Source organism: Apium graveolens, chromosome 2, assembly GCF_009905375.1.
Source record: "Apium graveolens cultivar Ventura chromosome 2, ASM990537v1, whole genome shotgun sequence".
Classification (NCBI taxonomy): Eukaryota; Viridiplantae; Streptophyta; class Magnoliopsida; order Apiales; family Apiaceae; genus Apium; species Apium graveolens.
In genome coordinates this window covers 281,059,402-281,077,907 of record NC_133648.1, presented here as the reverse complement: position 1 = coordinate 281,077,907, position 18,506 = coordinate 281,059,402, and the positions used below count along the sequence as shown (strand labels likewise).

General features: G+C 38.3%; 1 protein-coding gene across 1 annotated transcript; it reads right to left on the bottom strand.

Moving 5' to 3' along the window:
* Nucleotides 1–217: 217 nt before the first annotated feature.
* LOC141701401 (uncharacterized) lies at nt 218–943 on the bottom strand. The gene has a single exon (XM_074505062.1). It carries the CDS (start codon nt 941–943, stop codon nt 218–220), a length of 726 nt encoding a protein of 241 aa, XP_074361163.1.
* Nucleotides 944–18,506: the final 17,563 nt, after the last annotated feature.

The following is an 18,506-nucleotide window of genomic DNA, read 5'->3' as shown; positions in this document are numbered from 1 at the left end:
TCTAGATCCACACAGCGTAACAGCGGTTGGTTAAATCTCTCTTATACAATACTCCATCATATTCAACGTACTTCACAGCCTGGTAGCGAAGGCATTGAGCCTGTAATTTATCTTCTAGCAAGGCTCCCATTCGAATGTAGTTATGAATGGGGGTCATCCAATTTTTTTGTGGGATCTCCTTTGCTTGGAACACCCCTACTTCTGGAATAATTGGGATTTATTGGATCCCCAAAGGAATTTGCCCAAGTTGAACGTTGTTCATTTGTGACCCCATCTTTGCCAAGGCATCTACATTTCTATTTTCTTCCCTCGGTAAACCTTCTAGCCTGGCACTTCCAAAATTTTCCAGTAAACGCTGCACACACCTCATATATAGCTCTGTCTGAGGTCCTCGGGCTTGGAAACCTCCGTTGACTTGGTTTACCACTAACTCTGAGTCACTTCGAGCGATCAAGTTCACAACCCCTACTTCCAGAGCTATTTTCAAACCATTGATTAATGCTTCATACTCAGCATCGTTGTTAGTAACATAAAACTTAAAATGAATGACACGCATCAAATGATGCCCTTCCAGGGTGATCAAAACAATCCCGTCTCTTGCTCCATTATTATTCACGGCCCCGTCGACGTGCAAGATCCACCAAGGGTGTGGGAACTCTTCTCTCATGTCAACAGGTAAAATAAGGGCATACACCAATTTCTCCATGCTGGTATATCTAGTCTCTGCATCTAGCAACCTTTTGCTCACATAGTACAAGGGCGATTGGTGACTCCCTTCCTCTTTTACCAACACCGCGCTGACGGAGTATTCTGAGACTACTAAGTAAAGAATCAATGTTTCCCCATCTTCTCGCTTGGCCAATATAGGAGGATTTCCCAACTGCTCCTTGATTTTCAGAAAAGCCTCTTCACAATCCAAGGTCCACACGAAATCCTTCCTCATCCCTTTAATTGCCTTAAATAATTATTTACATCTATCCGAAGACTTTGAAATAAATCGATTCAAAGCCGCAATCCTTCCTGACAGGCTTTGCACTTGCTTAACATTGGTGGGAGATTTCATGTCCAATAGAGCTTTGATTTTCGCTGGATTCGCCTCAATCCCTCGATGGTTAACCATGAACCCCAAGAATTTTCCTGATTCCACACCAAATACACATTTCTGAGGATTCAGCTTCATCTTATATTTTTCTCAAAATATGGAACATCTTAGCCAAGTCTACTATGTGATCTTCCGCCCTCTTAGATTTTACAAGCATATCATCCACGTACACCTCCATTGTCTTACCGATCTGCCTTTTAAACATTTTGTTCACTAATCTTTAATAAGTGGCCCCAATATTGATCAGGCCAAATGGCATCCCAATGTAGCAATAGAGCCCTCTATCAGTAATAAAAGAGGTGTGCTCTTGGTCAGGCTCGTACACGGGGATTTGATTATAGTCAGAGTATGCGTCCATGAAACTCAGCAGGGCATGTCCTGTCGTAGAATCGACCAATTGGTCAATTCTTGGCAAAGGGAAGATATCCTTTGGACATGCTTTGTTCAGATCGGTAAAATCCACGTATGTTCTCCACTTGCCGTTAGGATTTTTCACTAACACCAGAATTTTCAACCAATCTGGGTAAAATGATTCTCTGATTAGTCCGACATCCAATAGTCTATCTACTTCTTCTACCAAGGCTATAGCCCTTTCTCCACTTACGGCCCTTCGTTTTTGCCGGATCCCCTTATGTTTGGGATCAATGTTCAGATGATGGCACATAACTTTTGGGTCAATTCCCATCATATCTAAATGGTTCCACGCAAATACATCAAGGTTTTCGAAGAGAAATATTGAAAGCCCTTCCTTCAATTTTGGAGCCAACTGAGATCCAACTCTCAGAACTTTACTTGGATCTTTTTCATCAACATAGATTTCAATTATGTCTTCCGTTGGCCCCATCTTTTCTGTTGGCATCGGTATCCGTGGATCTAAGTTGAGCTGATTATGATCCTCATCATTTTACAGAAAAGGCGCATCCTCTTGGAGAGGAGCATTAACTTCTTCTACCCCAGAAGGCGTGCCCTGTGTCATAGGGGCATCAACTTCCTTTGGATTTCCTGGGGATAAGGGCTTGCCCTCAGGGAGAGGGGCATCTACCTTATACATATCTTATCCAAGACTTTGTAAGATATTAAATCTTCCTTCGAGTCGTTCCCCGTTGAAATTTTCTTGGACTATGTCATTTGAAGGCTCTTCTTCTTCCAACATTTCAATCCTGATTGTGTCTTCTAAGAATAAAGTCACCGGAGGCAATTCCGAGGGGCGTTCGTTTTCTTACTCAACATAGTATTGGACTCGAATTTCCTCGATCAACTGTTCGATGCTTCTCTCTTGTTCATCATCCGACGCATCTTCGCTGTGAGCATCCTTTCTCCTAAATCCCCTCATGGCTTGCCTGTAACATTCCAGAGAGTCATATTAAGAGCCCTTTATGCTGCCCACTCCATTTGGGGTTGGAAACTTGATGGTAAGATAGTGGATCAAAGTGATAACCCTCATCTCCCTGAGAAAAGGTCATCCTAGCAGCATGTTGCGGGATGACTCCTGATTTAGAAACTTGAACTCGAGCATCTTTGTCACGGACAACAGACTCTCCCCCAAGGTACACGGCAATCGAATTGATCCCATAACTCTAACTCCTTCTCCAGAGAAACCATAGACCCAAGAATCTTCTCTCGACATATCCCGATCAGGTAGCCCCATCTTCTTAAAGGTGTTGTAGTAGAGGATATTTTTCGAGCTTCCATTGTCTACAAAAGCTCTATGGATATTCTTGGTCCCGATCTTGATGGAAATAACCAGTGCATCATTGGGGGGTGATGTACCCACCGGGCATCTGCTTCTCTGAAGGTGATGTCCATGGACTCGCCTTTGAATACTTTGGGTGGCCGAGTTTCCACCCTATGAATGTCGGTCAGAGGTATGAACCGTGCTTCCCTTGCATATCTTGCCAAAGCTCTGTTACTACATTCCATCCCAGGATCTCCTCCGTAGATTGATCGGATGCTGCCATCCCTGACGAACTTACTTTCTTCCATAGTTTCATTGTTCGACCCCCGAGGGGCTCGACCTCCTTCTTCCTTTACTCTGTTGGCGCTATCCTTATGCCTCATTACTTCCTTCACCACCCATTCGATAAGATATTCTTCCTTGATAAGAGCTTCAATTTCATCCTTTAGTTGCCGACACTCATGTGTGTTGTGTCCGGATGACTCATGGTATTCATAATATTTCTTCTTATCTTTGCTTTGCCAAGATGATAGAGCCTCAGGTTTCCTAAACAGCCCTCTGTTCTTGTTTACCTTAAAGATATGTTTGATAGACACAGCCAAAGGCGTATATCTGCTTGCTCTGTTGTCATAGCTCGAGGGAGGGCTCCATTTCCTTCTTGTGGCTGTAGCATTTACCCGATTTGGGCTCCGACTACTCCTTCGATATCTAGGGCTTGGAGATCTGTCTCTCTTCCTTTCTTTGCCTCTCTGACTTGTTTGCGAGGTTGGTTGTACCTCTTCCAGAGATTGCTATATGGCTTTAAATGATTATGCCAAAGCAAAGACATCTTCCAGAGTAGCTGGGTCCTTTCCCTGCAGATGCTTCCATAAATCCAAGCTGACCCTTAGCGCTGCTATCAAAAAACTTTTCAAAGCTTCATCCGAAGCCCCTCTTACGCTGGTGGACTCAGCATTGAACCTCTTAAAGTAGGACATCAAGCTCTCATTTTCCCTTCGTCTGATGTTGGTAAGAGTTGTGACAGACGGAGTATACCTCACGGCTGCTTGGAACTTGATCAGGAACAGAGTCTTTATTTGGTCCCAGGAAGTGATTACCCCTGGTCCGAGCTTCTGAAACCATTTCTAGGCGCTCTCCCTAAAAGTCACCGCCAAGAGCCGACATCGAGCGAAGTCTTGTTGCCCAGTAAAGATACAATTGTTTAAGGAGGGTTGGATACAATTGTATAAATGTTTCGAACAAGTAATAAAATATAACAACTTTTTATATATATGATAAAAACTGTTACAAAATCCTCTCAAGAAATACTGATGTTCTTGAGAGCTGCTAGGTCGAATGATCCTCGAGTGTGATTCTTCTAAGAGATGACGTAAACTGTGTTTATATACTACACAGCTACAACAGATTAATCTAAGATATGCATTACCAAAAAACTAACTAAAACTGATACATATCTTAAACTAAACAGATAAAGTCCTATAAGTCAGATGTAACAGATATTTGCTCCATATTATAAGGAACAGAATAAATCCTTTAATGCTGAATGTCTTCAAATACTGATGTCATACAAATGCTGATGACATACCAAATCCTGACGGTACATCAGATCCTGATGACATCCGAACAGCCAGATCCTGAGCTTCTTCTGATCATTGAGAATTCAATATATAATAATCTCCCCCAATTTATGCTTAATGCAATGAAGCATAAATTCCATTTTCAATGATGCCAATACAAAATGTACAAAGAGTAAAGCTTACTTCAGTATCTTGAGATAACTGACAGTTGTTCCAAGAAAGTTCTTTAATCTTTCTTCCTTCTTGTCTCGTAGGACTTTAACAAGCTTTTTCTTCAACCCTCTCTTCTCTTCAGTATCTTCTCCAAGCTGATAGATAGCTGATCTTAACTTAGAAATTGAGCTTTTGCTTATCTCAAGATCACCAATCAACATGAAGCTTAAACTGACATCTTCATGATCAGGACTGAAGGATAACTGAGGACTGTTGAGAAAAACTTGTAGCACAACAGCTCCCTTTTTTATCTGCATTTCTTGACCAGTATAAGTTCTGTACTCAGGAACATAATCACCATTATATTTATCATCTTTTGTCATGACTCTTCTTCTGATCATTTCAAGTATCATGGAAGACCAGTTTCTGGTGACTTTGTTCTCAACTCTAAGAAGATAGTGAATGTATTTCAATTCAGTTACAGTCTTCATTAAGAGTTGCTGCAACGTAAAGCTTTTTACTTTACCATCTCTGAAAAAGTACATAATCTCTTCTCTGACATCATTATCATTTATCTTTCTATGAACAATCTCCACAGCTTCAACTTTCTCAAGATGTGAAGGAGAAATACTTTCACCAAGATTTTCTGTCAGAGTATCTGTATCCAACAGATCAGATTCCAAGATCTCCATACTAGAATGACCAATGCCTCCTCTGGTTCAAGATTTGATAAGTTTCAGTTTTTCATTGTATACCACCCAAGAAGGCTTCTTGATGGACTTATCAACATCTTCCTATTTTGAGATAGAATCTCTTAACCCAGCTGACACAAATTCAACATGCTTGAACCCTCTGAATAATTGAATACATGGATGTCTTTCCATCTTCTATTATTTTTACCGAGAGGAACATAGTTTGAAGACAAATCATCAGTCTTCCCTTCTGCTTTATGCCATAGCTCCCTCTTTGATTTAAAAACTCTCTGCAAATATTTTTTGCATGCTTGATCAACTTCCCTTCTATTAATCTTTTCTTTTTCATCAGCCTCTGAAATATGATGAGTGATTACTAGAGAAAGAGCTGAATCATTTAATGCTTTGATCACCTTTTCATTAGAGTTAAAATTAGTTATCAGGTTCACAGCATCAGGATCTGCTTTTACCTTAGGATTTGTGTCTGCATCAGGAGTTACATTCTGATTTGTTGTATCACCTTGATCAATGTCAGTGGCTGATCTTTTCTTCCTTGGTATAATCAACTCTTCTGGCTTCTGAAATTCTTTATCTTCTTCATTTCCTTGTACATGAACATAACCTTCTCTGGATAGAAAATTCAGAAAAGTAGAGTTGAATGCAGTCACTTGCCTTGATTGAGAAGTTCTTCCACCTCTTCCTCTTCATCTTCCTCTTGCTCTTGCAGATCTACCACCTCTTTTTCCTCTTCCTTTAGAAGTGTTAGCTTCAGCTTCAATTTGAGCCAAAAGCTCCTTTTGTTGCATAACTGCTTCTTCAGGTGTTAGATCAGGAAATTCTTCAGTTATATACCCAAGAGCACTCCTAGCATTCTTTTGCTCAAACTTCTTGTCTTTGTAGTACAAGACAATCTCTTCACATATTTCCTTATATCTGTAAGGAAAGAACATCCCTTTAGCTTCTGCTAAATTTGAGATTATAATATTATCATCCTCAGGAGCACCAGCAGTAGTCTTGTGCTTGGCTTTATAAGCACCAGTAGACTTCCTTTGTCCTGAAGGATCATTCTTCTTGGAATGTTGAAGTTGTTGAGCAGTAGAAGCAATTTGAACATCTGGAACTGGATTATTCTTATCACCATCATCATCAATATCTTTATCCTTTATCGGAATAGAATCTGGTGTACATTTTGTAGCAACTATCTTCTCCCCCTTTTTGGCATCAGTATTTGAAAGAAGAGAAAACAGAGCATCCAGTTTGTCACCTATAGAAGAAACCTTGTCTTTCAAGGAGGAAAGTCTAGAGGCCATACTGTCTTGAGATTTAACAACATCTTTGATGGTATTTTTCACACTTTTGATTTCAGCTGAGTTAGGAAATCCATCAATTTTCTCTATGACACCAGCACGAGACTTCTTCATTTCATCAAGTTCAGAGTGAATTCCTTTAACAGAAATGGTTGAGGCCTTAAAATGCAACTTCAGATATGGAGTTTTAATTTCATCATAGGCCCGATGAATGTGTTGCAGGCCAACAGCAGAAGAGATAGAAGTATTTGCAATTCTCCATTTATAATCCCATTATGTCTGTCTGAAATACTCAGCATCAGGATTGTAATAAGAAGGATGTTCAGTGAAATTCAAAGAAGAACCAACATTGGACTTCTTGGATGCATCAATTACAGACTTAAGCTGAGCAGTATCAGGATCATCGTCATCACTATCATTGTCAGAGTCAGACAAGCCATCAGAAGAATGTGCAGAATCAGGCAGAATTGCCTTGCCTTTATCCAAATTCTTTGCAAGAGATGCATGTGACTGATGTGATCCTGAAACAGAAACATAGTAACACCTAAATCTCTCTATTCTTTTCAAGTGATCTCATCACTTCTCACACAATATATTACTTTTAAGAGTAATATTATTCTCACAGAAGAAACTTTATAAGTAAAGAAAACATTATAAGATTCTTGTCTCAAAACTACCTCTCCTTTTGCCAGTACAGGAGAATGCCACTCAAAATATTTTTTGCTTTTTTTTAAATGAGATATTTTCCCACAGTCTCACGAAAGGCTCAATCACACATTTAGCAAAGAAATAAGAGATGGCTGAGAAGAGTTGTATGCTTGTCATATAATAGAGGTAACCTCAAATAAGAGACTATTTATAATCATACAAACATGAGAATATATGAGAAGTTAGCAATACCTGAAGGTGATTCCTCAAGTGGAAGTGATGACACTGGAGGAACAAACAGCACATCCGGATACTTTTTCAAACTAGCTACTAGTAATGGATCATCAATTGTAGCTAGTGCAGTTGAAGGATGATTCTCGGTAGGAGCTGATGTATCATCAGGATTTGATATGTCAGGAGAAGTTGAAAGACCAGCATCAGTACTTTGAATTGATGGTTCTTGTGGAGTCTGAGACATGTGAGCTGCTTCAGCAATGCTTGGTGAAGGTTCTTGTGTGCTCTTCTCAAAAATAGGATCATCAATGATTGCATCCACTCGTGATAGCATCTCCTGATGAGTTTGCTTTTTATTGGAGTAGTTGAACAAAGTCTGCAAGAAGATCACTCTGAGCAATATTAACAATGATTTGTGCAGCCTCAGTGTCTGTATCTTCCCTTTGAGAAGATGGTTCTTGTGTGACCGGATGTGTTGCAGTTGCTAAATCCCTTTGAGACTTAGGTTCTTGTGTACTAACATCCTTGTCAAGAGGCTAAGTCTTCTTCTTCTTTCTGATATATCCAACTACTTCTTCACTTCTTCTTTTCATCTGGCTCTTTGCAGTTTTCTTGTTTTCAGCAGTTGCTTCAATTACTGGAAGCTTGTCAAGTAGAGCACCACCATCAGTAGTGGGCTCCTTGATTCTAGTAGTGTCAATCAAGTCATCAAGATTTTGATCAATGGACTTCTTGATTTTTGACAGGGACCCTATTGGCATATGATCATCTGATTCAGAATCTTCTTGAATGATCAATCTTCTTTTCCTGATTGGAAAGCAGTCTTCTTTCTTCTCACTATCACTCAGTGAGACTTGTTTAGCTTTTTGTCCAGATGTGACAAATTTCTTAAACAGCCTTTTCTTTGTTACAACTGATGTCTTTTGAGAGACAGCAGAGGAGGCTAATTTAGAGGCTTGTTTTGTTTGCTGTTTGGAAGAAGAAATGCTTGGGTTAGAAACAAGATGGGTGATTTCTTGAGTCGTAGCATCATGAACTGTGACAGAGGTTCCAGCATCAGGATTTGCAGGCACTTGTGTAGGAGTAGGTCTATTTCTTAATAAAAATTGTCTGACCTCTCTAGGAAGAAAGGGTGGTCCTGAAAATTTATTATTTTCATCCCTTTTGATATGATCAGTGATTGTTTTCTCAAGAATTTGAAAAACAGGGAGTAATTTATCATCATCAAAAATATCATTAGGGCATAGAAAATTCAAAATTAGTTACAAAAACCTAGTATACCCTATTACTCCTGAAGCATCTGCTCTCCTAATAATTATGAACTGTAATATAGTATTACCATAATCAAAATTACCAGAGTTAAGAAGAGAGTACCCAATTCTCAGGGAAGTGGATGGAAGAGCATCAAAGTTTGTTGTCTTATTCAAGAAACATCAACTGATGCAGTCAAAGAAAAAGTTCCACTCTCTTTTCAGTTTGGTACTGACCAGTTTTCCGATGGTTGTGATTTCTCCTTGATAGCCTAAAGTCCTTAGCATATCAAACAGCTGCTCATTGGTATGAGTATCAGGAGCACCAACAAGAGCAGGCAATCTCAAGGCTTGAAGCAGAATGTCAGCATCAACTTCATATCTACTCAAAAGAAAATCCAGTATGTGTTGAATTTACCACTGCTGTATTCCAGACCTGCATGACAGCCATGTATGACACCTTAACAGGATTTGTGAGAGCATACCCAATTGGACATAGAAGGAGAAAATTCTGAGTATCATGAAAAGATGATGGTAGCTGCTGATGTGTAAGCAGAGCTAAGTAATTGTTAGTACCAAATGTGTTTCCATGAATGATCGTGGTTTGACTGAAGAGTGGTGAAACTTCAGAAGTTGTCATGATGTGAATAACTTGTGAGAGAGAGTAAGTGTGAGATGTACACAGTGAAACTATATGTATGATGAATTGTGTCACAGAATTTCTTCTGGTTTTATAGCTTCACTATTCAGAAATATGTATTATACACTCGTATGAAGAAGGTAACCTAGCGAATTTGACTTCGAACAAGAAACAAATACTGAGTAATTGAGTTTGACGGTGGAGGAAATTGCGGAAGTAAATACAAAATACATACAGTTATATCAAGAGAAAACCGTAGAAATTTGTTTATCTGATAATCCACCATTAATCACTAATTAAGTGAGACACTTAATTACAAAAATAAAGCTTACTCAGAGATTGATTACTACTAATAATCTGAATTAGAACGTGCTGACCTGTCGTTAGGATTTGAGACCTTTCTTCTGTCAGGATTTGACTAACTCGGGATATGTCGATTCAAATTCAACATTTGTTTGTCAAAGCATCACAAATTATTAGCAACCACAATTTTAATCAAAATATTCATCAAGAAATACAATTCAAGTAGATGAAGTAAAGATTAACAAGCTTCAATGAAAACATTCACATGCATATACTTTCATGTAGACAAATATCAAGAAGTTGTAAACAAAAAATTTCATTAATAGATAAAGATTTATATCATGAAATTTCGATTACAATGCATGCTTCGATTACAAAAGTTTTCCTAACTTCTAAGTACTACTCCTAATCTGACTCATCATCCCCTTGGGCTAAAAAAAACTGACAAAGTTGATGATAATGAGAAGGGGGGGAAAGGGAGATAAGTCAGGACGACCAAAGGAGGGATGGATGTTCAGAGCCTTTTCTTCCCGTCTTTAACGAAGAGCACAACAAGACGAATAATTTGTTCTTGTTGACGAATGGCTTCCAAATGATCTTCTTCCATACGAACCAGATGGCGATAGTAGTCCCTACGGAAAATCAAGAGATCGGTATAGATATCTTGTGGAACCCAGCTCCAAGTCTCATCAGGAATGGCAGAGATGTGCCACTCATGTTCCCACTCATCGCAACAAAACTCGACTGTAAGCATCGGATAATCAAAGAACATGTTGAAGAAGCTCATGTTTTTTATAGAAAAATATGATAAGGGATAAAGATTTAGAGAGTTTGTGTTTCAGAATAATGAGAAGTCTGATGAGTGTTGGTTTAAATAACCAAAGAGTTGGTAATAGAGAGGGACTCTAGGGTTTGGTAAAAAAAAATAACTGTAGAGTTAACTTAAGACTTTAACCAAAGATTATCTTGAAAAGACACGGTTCCCTAGACTGGTTATAATAATGACATTATACATGCACACTTAGCAAATAAACATTTTATTTCACATGCACATAAATAATACATCATATATTTCTGGCTTAATATCTAAGAACACAGCATTTAGGACATATCAGGATTTGATCAATATATATCAGGATTTGATCAAATAGATAAAATAAAAATTTACTTGTCCCAATTAATCATACCAAGTTCATTCACAAGCTTTGTAAATGTTGCTTCAGGTAATGGCTTTGTGAAGATATCAGCCAGCTGCTGATTAGTAGGAACAAAATGAAGCTCTATGGTTCCTTCTATGACATGCTCTCTTATGAAGTGATATCTGATACTGATGTGCTTTGTAAGAGAGTGTTGCACCGGATTTCCTGTCATAACAATAGCACTTTGATTATCACAATAAATAGGAATTTTTTAGAAGGATAATCCATAGTCCATGAGCTGATTTCTCATCCATAACAACTGAGCACAGCAACTCCCAGCTGCAATATATTCAGCCTCAGCAGTTGAAGTAGAAATAGATTTCTGCTTCTTGCTAAACCATGAGACTAATCTGCCTCCCAAGAACTGACAACTTCCTGATGTACTTTTCCTGTCTATTTTGCATCCAGCAAAATCAGCATCTGAATAACCACATAATGCAAAATCAGCTTCTCTTGCATACCAAAGTCCAAGAGAAACAGTTCCCTTAAGGTATCTAAAAATTCTCTTTACTACAATAAGATGTGGCTCCCTTAAATTTCCTGAAATCTTGCACACAAATAAGTGGCAAACATAATATCTGGCTTGCTAACAGTTAGGTATAACAGAGATATGGTCACAAAATATCTGGCTTGGAGTCTACTTCTGAACTATAGAGGTTTATCACAGGAGAACAAAACATATATATGTATATATCTCAACATCAAGTATTATAGCATCGCACTTCATGTTCCTGAATCTTTTACTATTCCGTCCATCGTTCTATGAACCCATTCTCTTACTCGAGCTTATAAAAAATCACCGTTGAAACTCCCTTGATAGCGAAACTCGAATCTGGGATTTCATTCTAGACATCATCGTTACTAGAATCCATTGCTACACTGCAACCTTCTTCGTATAGTAATACTACTCTTTATCGATAAGAAGGAATAATTATATCATAGGTAAATGTTCGACTTAGTTGGTCTATCAATAATAACTTATACATCACCACGACCCGATTAGTGGTACTCAATCTCAACATCCATTCCAATACAACTCTCACGGTTGTAATCGGCTCATTAGTCACACAATCATTGTTGCATTACTATGGTCCACAGCTGACCTACTGTAGTCATTCGTTTTCCATGAAATCTTAATATCTAACCATACATAGTCCATACCTACCGTATCAAATTCTTCTAATGAGGTAACATAATCACCATTCATGATTCATGAAGATCACTCCTGAACTAGACGTATATATGACATGAAGCAGATAAAATTGTAGAAGAGTTTCAATCAAAGCAACGATAGTAGTTTAATACCATTGTTAATCATATGTCCTCAATAGGAGACTTGAAACTCAAGGATTCATTTAGTCCTTTTTGGAACATAGTCCTGGATTAACTCAAGATAGGACCTTCTAAGATAGGTAGCCCGCTCATGGCGATAACATGAATTAAATCTTTACCAAACTACTATTACGGTTGAGTATCGCACAATCATCAGAAGGAATGTCAATCTTTCACACAATAATACAATTTTCACGGCTTTAACCATCATTACTGTATTCCTCTGGCATGAGCGCCTATAATTGCTCTCTTGCACTTATTAAGAAGAGCATTTTCGCACAAGCAGTGATTGGAAATGAGGTAGAAAATTTAGTTGAAGATCGTTCAAAAGACATTGTTTCTAATTGCTCTCTTGCACTTAGAGTGTCGGCCACCTCATTGGCCCTTTCCAGATAGTAATAGTTCTTTAGAAACAATGTCTTTTGAGCGATCTTCAACTAAATTTTCTACCTCATTTCCAATCACTGCTTGTGTGAAAATGCTCTTCTTAATTCCTGGTGAGAAAAAAAATATCACCATTTTTCCATAAGTCATTGCCTTAGTCTTTAAATGTGAACGTCATCGTGGCCGACTCTCGATCATACTTAGGAGATCTCTTATCTCGGGTCCTTATTGTTTTCACCAATCTCGACCTTCAATGGGTCGATCTATAGCTTCTTATGGTTCAACATGTGCCCCACCTACCATCCTTATTATTACGTCATATTTTATTTACCAAAATTTCTATTTGGAAAACTTAATTATCACATATCTTCTTGTAACCTCTCCAAGGTTATCCTTAAATCATTCCTCCTGTACTCCCTAGGTACAGGGTATATCGAGATATCATTTACTAATACTAGAACCATTGTCTATATAGTCCTGAAAACTTTCTCCACTGATCTTTAAAGGTTGTTGCTACCTTAATCTTCCAATTCGTACTGTCAAAACTCATATTGTCCCTGTTAAGGGTGAAATGCCATCCCTTATGCATTTCCCCTAGGGTTCATCTCAAGTTATCAAGACTGTATTCTTAATTCCACCTTTAAAAGGTACTTACACTCTTCCATTGATAAATCAATTCATCTATCCCTGATAAGGGTATCTCATTCAATCATTCCCACCACGATAGTCTATACTTAGTGTCATGTTAACATCCTTTTCCAAACTGAGGTCAATCCATATGGCCTCCAAAAGATAACAATGGTTATCCACTTTTCTTGCATGATTTGGTAATGATAGCAGGGATATTTTGGAAGATATTTGTCGTGTTCAATGTGAACTTTTCAGTTCTAACTATACATTTATCTCCATTATTTATCTCAACCTCCACCTCAATGTTGGGATATCTTTTATACTTGACGTCTCCCTTTCTGGGTATCAAGCCACCGGTCTTACATACACTTCACAGTCTTGAAGGTCACTTTCTTATCCCATTTTCCTAATTTCTTGTTATCCTGTCTCCTTAGTCCATCTGTGTTTCCTTATTAATCCATCGGTCTATCTCAAAGTTTCATCGAATACTCTCACCTTAAAGGGGATTAATTATACGTATCGCTTACTCCTTCAAACCTTGACTTTATCTCATGATCAGTCACCATTGCGCTGATGATGACACACTTCTCTATATTTATTGCTAGGGTTTCTTAGGGTTTCACATACCTAACTCCCTTATCGCTTCTCAACTCTATTTACTTTATATCCCTTTATATTCCTTCCCTTTTCAGTCTTTTGTTTTCGTTTCTATTACGGCCATTTCATGAACCAACACAACATAAGCACTGATTTCAAACATCCCGTCATTCTGGATTCGTGTCCTTCAGACGAACTTTGATGACTTTCACAACCTAGTTTCATGATTCATTATAATTGCCCGCCTCTGTCCTGGTTTTAAAACTTCAACACTATCTCTCTATCTTCCTTAGCCTTCCACCTGCGGGTGGCCTCTCTCTTAGGAAGGTAAGTGGCAAAAATAGACTTTTATGCTTCGTCAATCATTTAGAATCTCAAATGATTCCTCTATTTCCTTTATCCAGGCTCTTGCCTCGACTGGATCAGCTTGTTCCTTGGAACTATGAGAGCTTAGCGACTTAAAGGTCTCGAAAGAATTTCCCACCGTATTGTTTCCTCAAGGTGGTGGTTGGGGATAAAAGTATAAGTTTTGTTTAGGCAGGTCCATGAATTACCCCATAGGAGTACCATCCTGGTTCTCCCTATCTTGCTCGACTTCTGTTTTCTCAGTATGAAATTTTTCATCCTTCTCCCATAATCGGGTTATCTTGTATGTTAAAAATCGTTGTTTTACACTTCATTATGTCATGGGTTCCTTCTTTCTTGATGGTGACCTCCCTGACCATCACATTTAGGGTTTTCCCTAAATCTTATTCCTCAAACTATGGATTTCATCTAAGATCCCTTCCTTAAGCTCTTGAACATTTGGAACCCAAATTCTGTAGGAATATCTCATTATTCCCTTATCATCTTTCTCGATATTAATCTCTTTTCTGGTCATTGGATCTCTTCCTTCATTTATCACTTTTTCTTGGCATAATCTGATCTTTTCCAATAATTCGGGTTGTATTGCAATCTCAAACCGCTTTTGAGTACCGGCTCCGGTTACCTTCACTTCAATTTTTATTTTCTCGAAATCTCTTATCAACTCTTCCGAAGACATTATCATCTTGAGTCTCTCCTTTCTACTAAGGGCGTCAGCCACCATATTGGCTTTTCCTGGATGATAAAGAATCTCACAATCATAATCCTTGATTAGCTCTAACCACCTCCTCTGGCGCATGTTGAGCTCTTTCTGTGTGAAAATGTACTAGAGCTCTTATGGTTTGTGTAAATCTCGCACTTCTCTCTGTACAAGTAGTGCCTCCAATCTTAGGGTAAAAATATTGCCGTGAGCTCAAAATCATGGGTGGGGATATCAAATTTTATATTCCCTTAATTGTTTTGACGCGTACGCGATTACCTTACCGTGCTGCATAAGCACGCACCCTAATCACTTGTGCGAAGCATCACTATAAATCACAAAATCTCTTTTTTCCCTCCGGCAATGCCAACTCAGGGGTCGTCACCAATCTTTTCTTCAATTATTGGAAGTTGTTCTCGCATTCCTCTGTCCATTTGAACTTGCTAGTCTTACGAGTAAACAACGTTTAAAGGGGCTGTTATCTTTGCAAACTTGAACGAACCTACGGTAGTAATCGTCCAATCCTATCTCTGGTAGTCACCCTGACTACGGTCATTAATTCCTTAGCGATCATCTCTCTAGTCTTGTTAGGATCCTTCACGAGATCCTCCTCAGCAACAATCCCTTTTGGGATAACATCCTCAACCTCTACATCTTTAATATGAACATCATCCGGTCCCTCGTTAGGGTGCTCCATTGGATCCACAATATGATCCCCAATATGTAGTAAAACATAATCGTATTATTGCTCTTGAACTTCAGGGTTCGGAGTCCCGCTACCATATACGATAACGAACTACGCTTCTGTCACGATATTCATAAGGTTTCCCGTAAGGGTTTTAACTGTCAGTACTACGTTAGGTAGTCCGACTATGAACTTGGCAAGAGTTCTTATTATCATAGTGAACTTATGATTTTAACGTCACATCATCTCTGAGGTTTATAACGCATAGCTCTGATACCATTTCTGTAACACCCACAAATCCGGGGTCGGGGATCTGGGTTGTCACGAGTTCCATTTCCCTTAATAACACTTAATCTTAATAAACAACCAACTACTGCATTCTGTAACCCCACAATATACACACACACCACAAGTTATAGTCTCAGAGATGAATACCAAAAATAACACAAGTCATTTTATTCCATAATTATAAACCATTACACCTCAAAAGGGTTTCTGAATAAATTAACAATTTTTTGCCATTATTACAGTTCATAAATATACATAAGTCTGGTACATCAACAGTTCAAAACCTAGCCTATTGGTAGTTCCTACCTCAGCTACAGCGGCATCAACGCCTACAGGAAACATCAGAACCTTTCTTATCCGCTCACGAATTGAGAGCTTGGTCCTGTTCATCTTGTCTAGATGTTGTTGTGTGATGAAAGAATAAAGCAAGGGTGAGCAACAAGCCCATCGAAATAACATGTATATTAATTAACAATATATGAGCATTCTCATAGTACTCATGAAAGTCTTGGTCAACCAGAATTGACCCAAGTTTGATATCTTAACGCGACGAAGTCGCAAAATATTCAGTATATATATATGTTAGGAATATGTGTATTAGTTTGATGATAAGTTAAGCAAAATACTTTAGTAGAAATCTAGTGTTTGTAGCCTCAACGGATAAGACCATCTTGGCTATCCGTTGAAGGAGTAGCTTTACTTAGCAATAAGTTTAGTATTGTAGCACATTTCACTCTCTGGTTTCAAGCTGTAATTCTTAGATGTTGTTAGGAAATAATCAGTCATGTTGACTACTAATGGATATACAAATAGGAGGGCTAATTGTAAATATTTCATGCCTTGTAATTTTGTATAAGTGAAGAAGTGTCAACGGATATTGAAGACCTTCAACGGATAAGAAACAAAGCTTCAACGGATGTCTCTAATGCTTCAACGGATAATATCCATCAACGGATAAGTGCTTCAACGGATAAAGACTTCAACTGATAATGCATCAATGGATAAAGCTTCAACGGATAAAGCCTCAACGGATAAGGCATCAACGGATGAAAGCTTCAACGGATGCTTAGTTCATTAGCAGTTGATAGTGACAATTCACAAGCTGACAGAGGCACATGGGTTGACAGAGACATACTGGAATGTGGAAGCCTCTAGGAGGAATCAAGAAAATGCAGCATTTCCATTCTGATGCAAACAAGGAAGTATTCAAAGATTTACAGATTATCCTAGATTGCATTGGATAGAGAAATGAAGAAGAAACATGTGAAGAATCTTTTCAATTGTATTTTACAGTTTGTCTTCACTTGTAAACTTGGTGATATATAAACCAAGTAGCAGCTAGTAATTAGACATGAATTTTCCTGAGCTGTTTAGAAATATCAAAAGAGAAAATCATCTAGTTTGTACTAGGAAGCAGCTGTGATTTAATTCTTTGAATCACAGATTTTCTGAAATAACACATCTCTGGTGGAACAACAAATCCACCAGAAAAGTTTTTAAGTTCTTTGTGCTCATTATATTTGTGTTTGAATATATATATCTGTCTGCATCAGCTTCAAGCAATTCACACACATTTGATCACTCAAACACTTAGCCTTAGAAACTACTCAAAACTTGAAAAAGTTTTGAGATTTACATTCAACCCCCCTTCTGTAAATCTCATTGTTAGTCCACTGGGAATAACAATTGGTATCAGAGCAAGCTCTTAACATACAAAGAGTTTAAAGATCTATTCTGCTAACATCATGAGTGCACAGAAGAATCCTCCTGCTACCATCATGAGTAGGAAGGATATTGGTGTAAAGATCCCAGTCCTGGAAAAAGATAATTATCATCACTGGAAAGTGAAGATGCATTTACATCTTCTTTCTCAAGATGAAAGCTACATCAACTGTATTGAAAATGGTCCTCACATCCCTCACAAAGTAGCCACAGCTGCTACTGCAACAGTTGTTGTTGGACAGTCCATTCCCAAGCCAAAAGCAGAATGGACTATTGAAGACATGGAAGAAATCCGCAAGGATAAGAGAGCCATGAACATTTTGTTTAATGGCTTAGATCAAGATATGTTTGACAATGTCATCAATAGCCAAACTGCAAAGGAAGTTTGGGATACTGTACAAATCATCTGTGAAGGTACTGAGCAGGTCAGAGAGAACAAGATGCGGCTTCTTATTCAACAGTATGAATATTTTCACTTTGAAGAAGGTGAATCATTAAATGATACCTTCAACAGGTTTCAGAAACTGTTGAATGGATTGAAGCTGTATGGTAGAGTGTACCAAGTAAAGGATTCCAACTTAAAATTTCTTAGGTCTCTGCCAAAGTAATAGAAGCCCATGACTGTCTCTTTGAGAAATTCTCAAGATTATAAGAACTTCACACTTGAAAGATTATATGGAATTCTGAAGACTTATGAACTTGAAATGGAGCAGGATGAGCTGTTGGAAAAGGGAAAGAGAAAAGGAGGAACAGTTGCTCTTGTAGCTGACAGTGAGAAGATGGAAGCCAGGAATGAGGAGAAGACAATGCCAAGTCTCAAAATTGGCACAAGCAAATCAGAATCAAGCAAGGGTAAAGAACAAGTTGCTGAGGATGAAGACAATTCCAGTCAGGATGAATCTGATGATATTGAAGAACATTTGGCCATTCTGTCCTGGAGGTTTGCAAAAATGAAGTTCAGAAAAAACACAAAGTTCACTAAGCCAAACAAAAACATGGTGGACAAATCAAAGTTCAAATGTTAC

What these genes read in the sequence shown, in the direction of transcription:
- LOC141701401 (XM_074505062.1), bottom strand. Translation starts at nt 943, where the DNA reads ATGAGGAAGGATTTCGTGTGGACCTTGGATTGTGAAGAGGCTTTTCTG.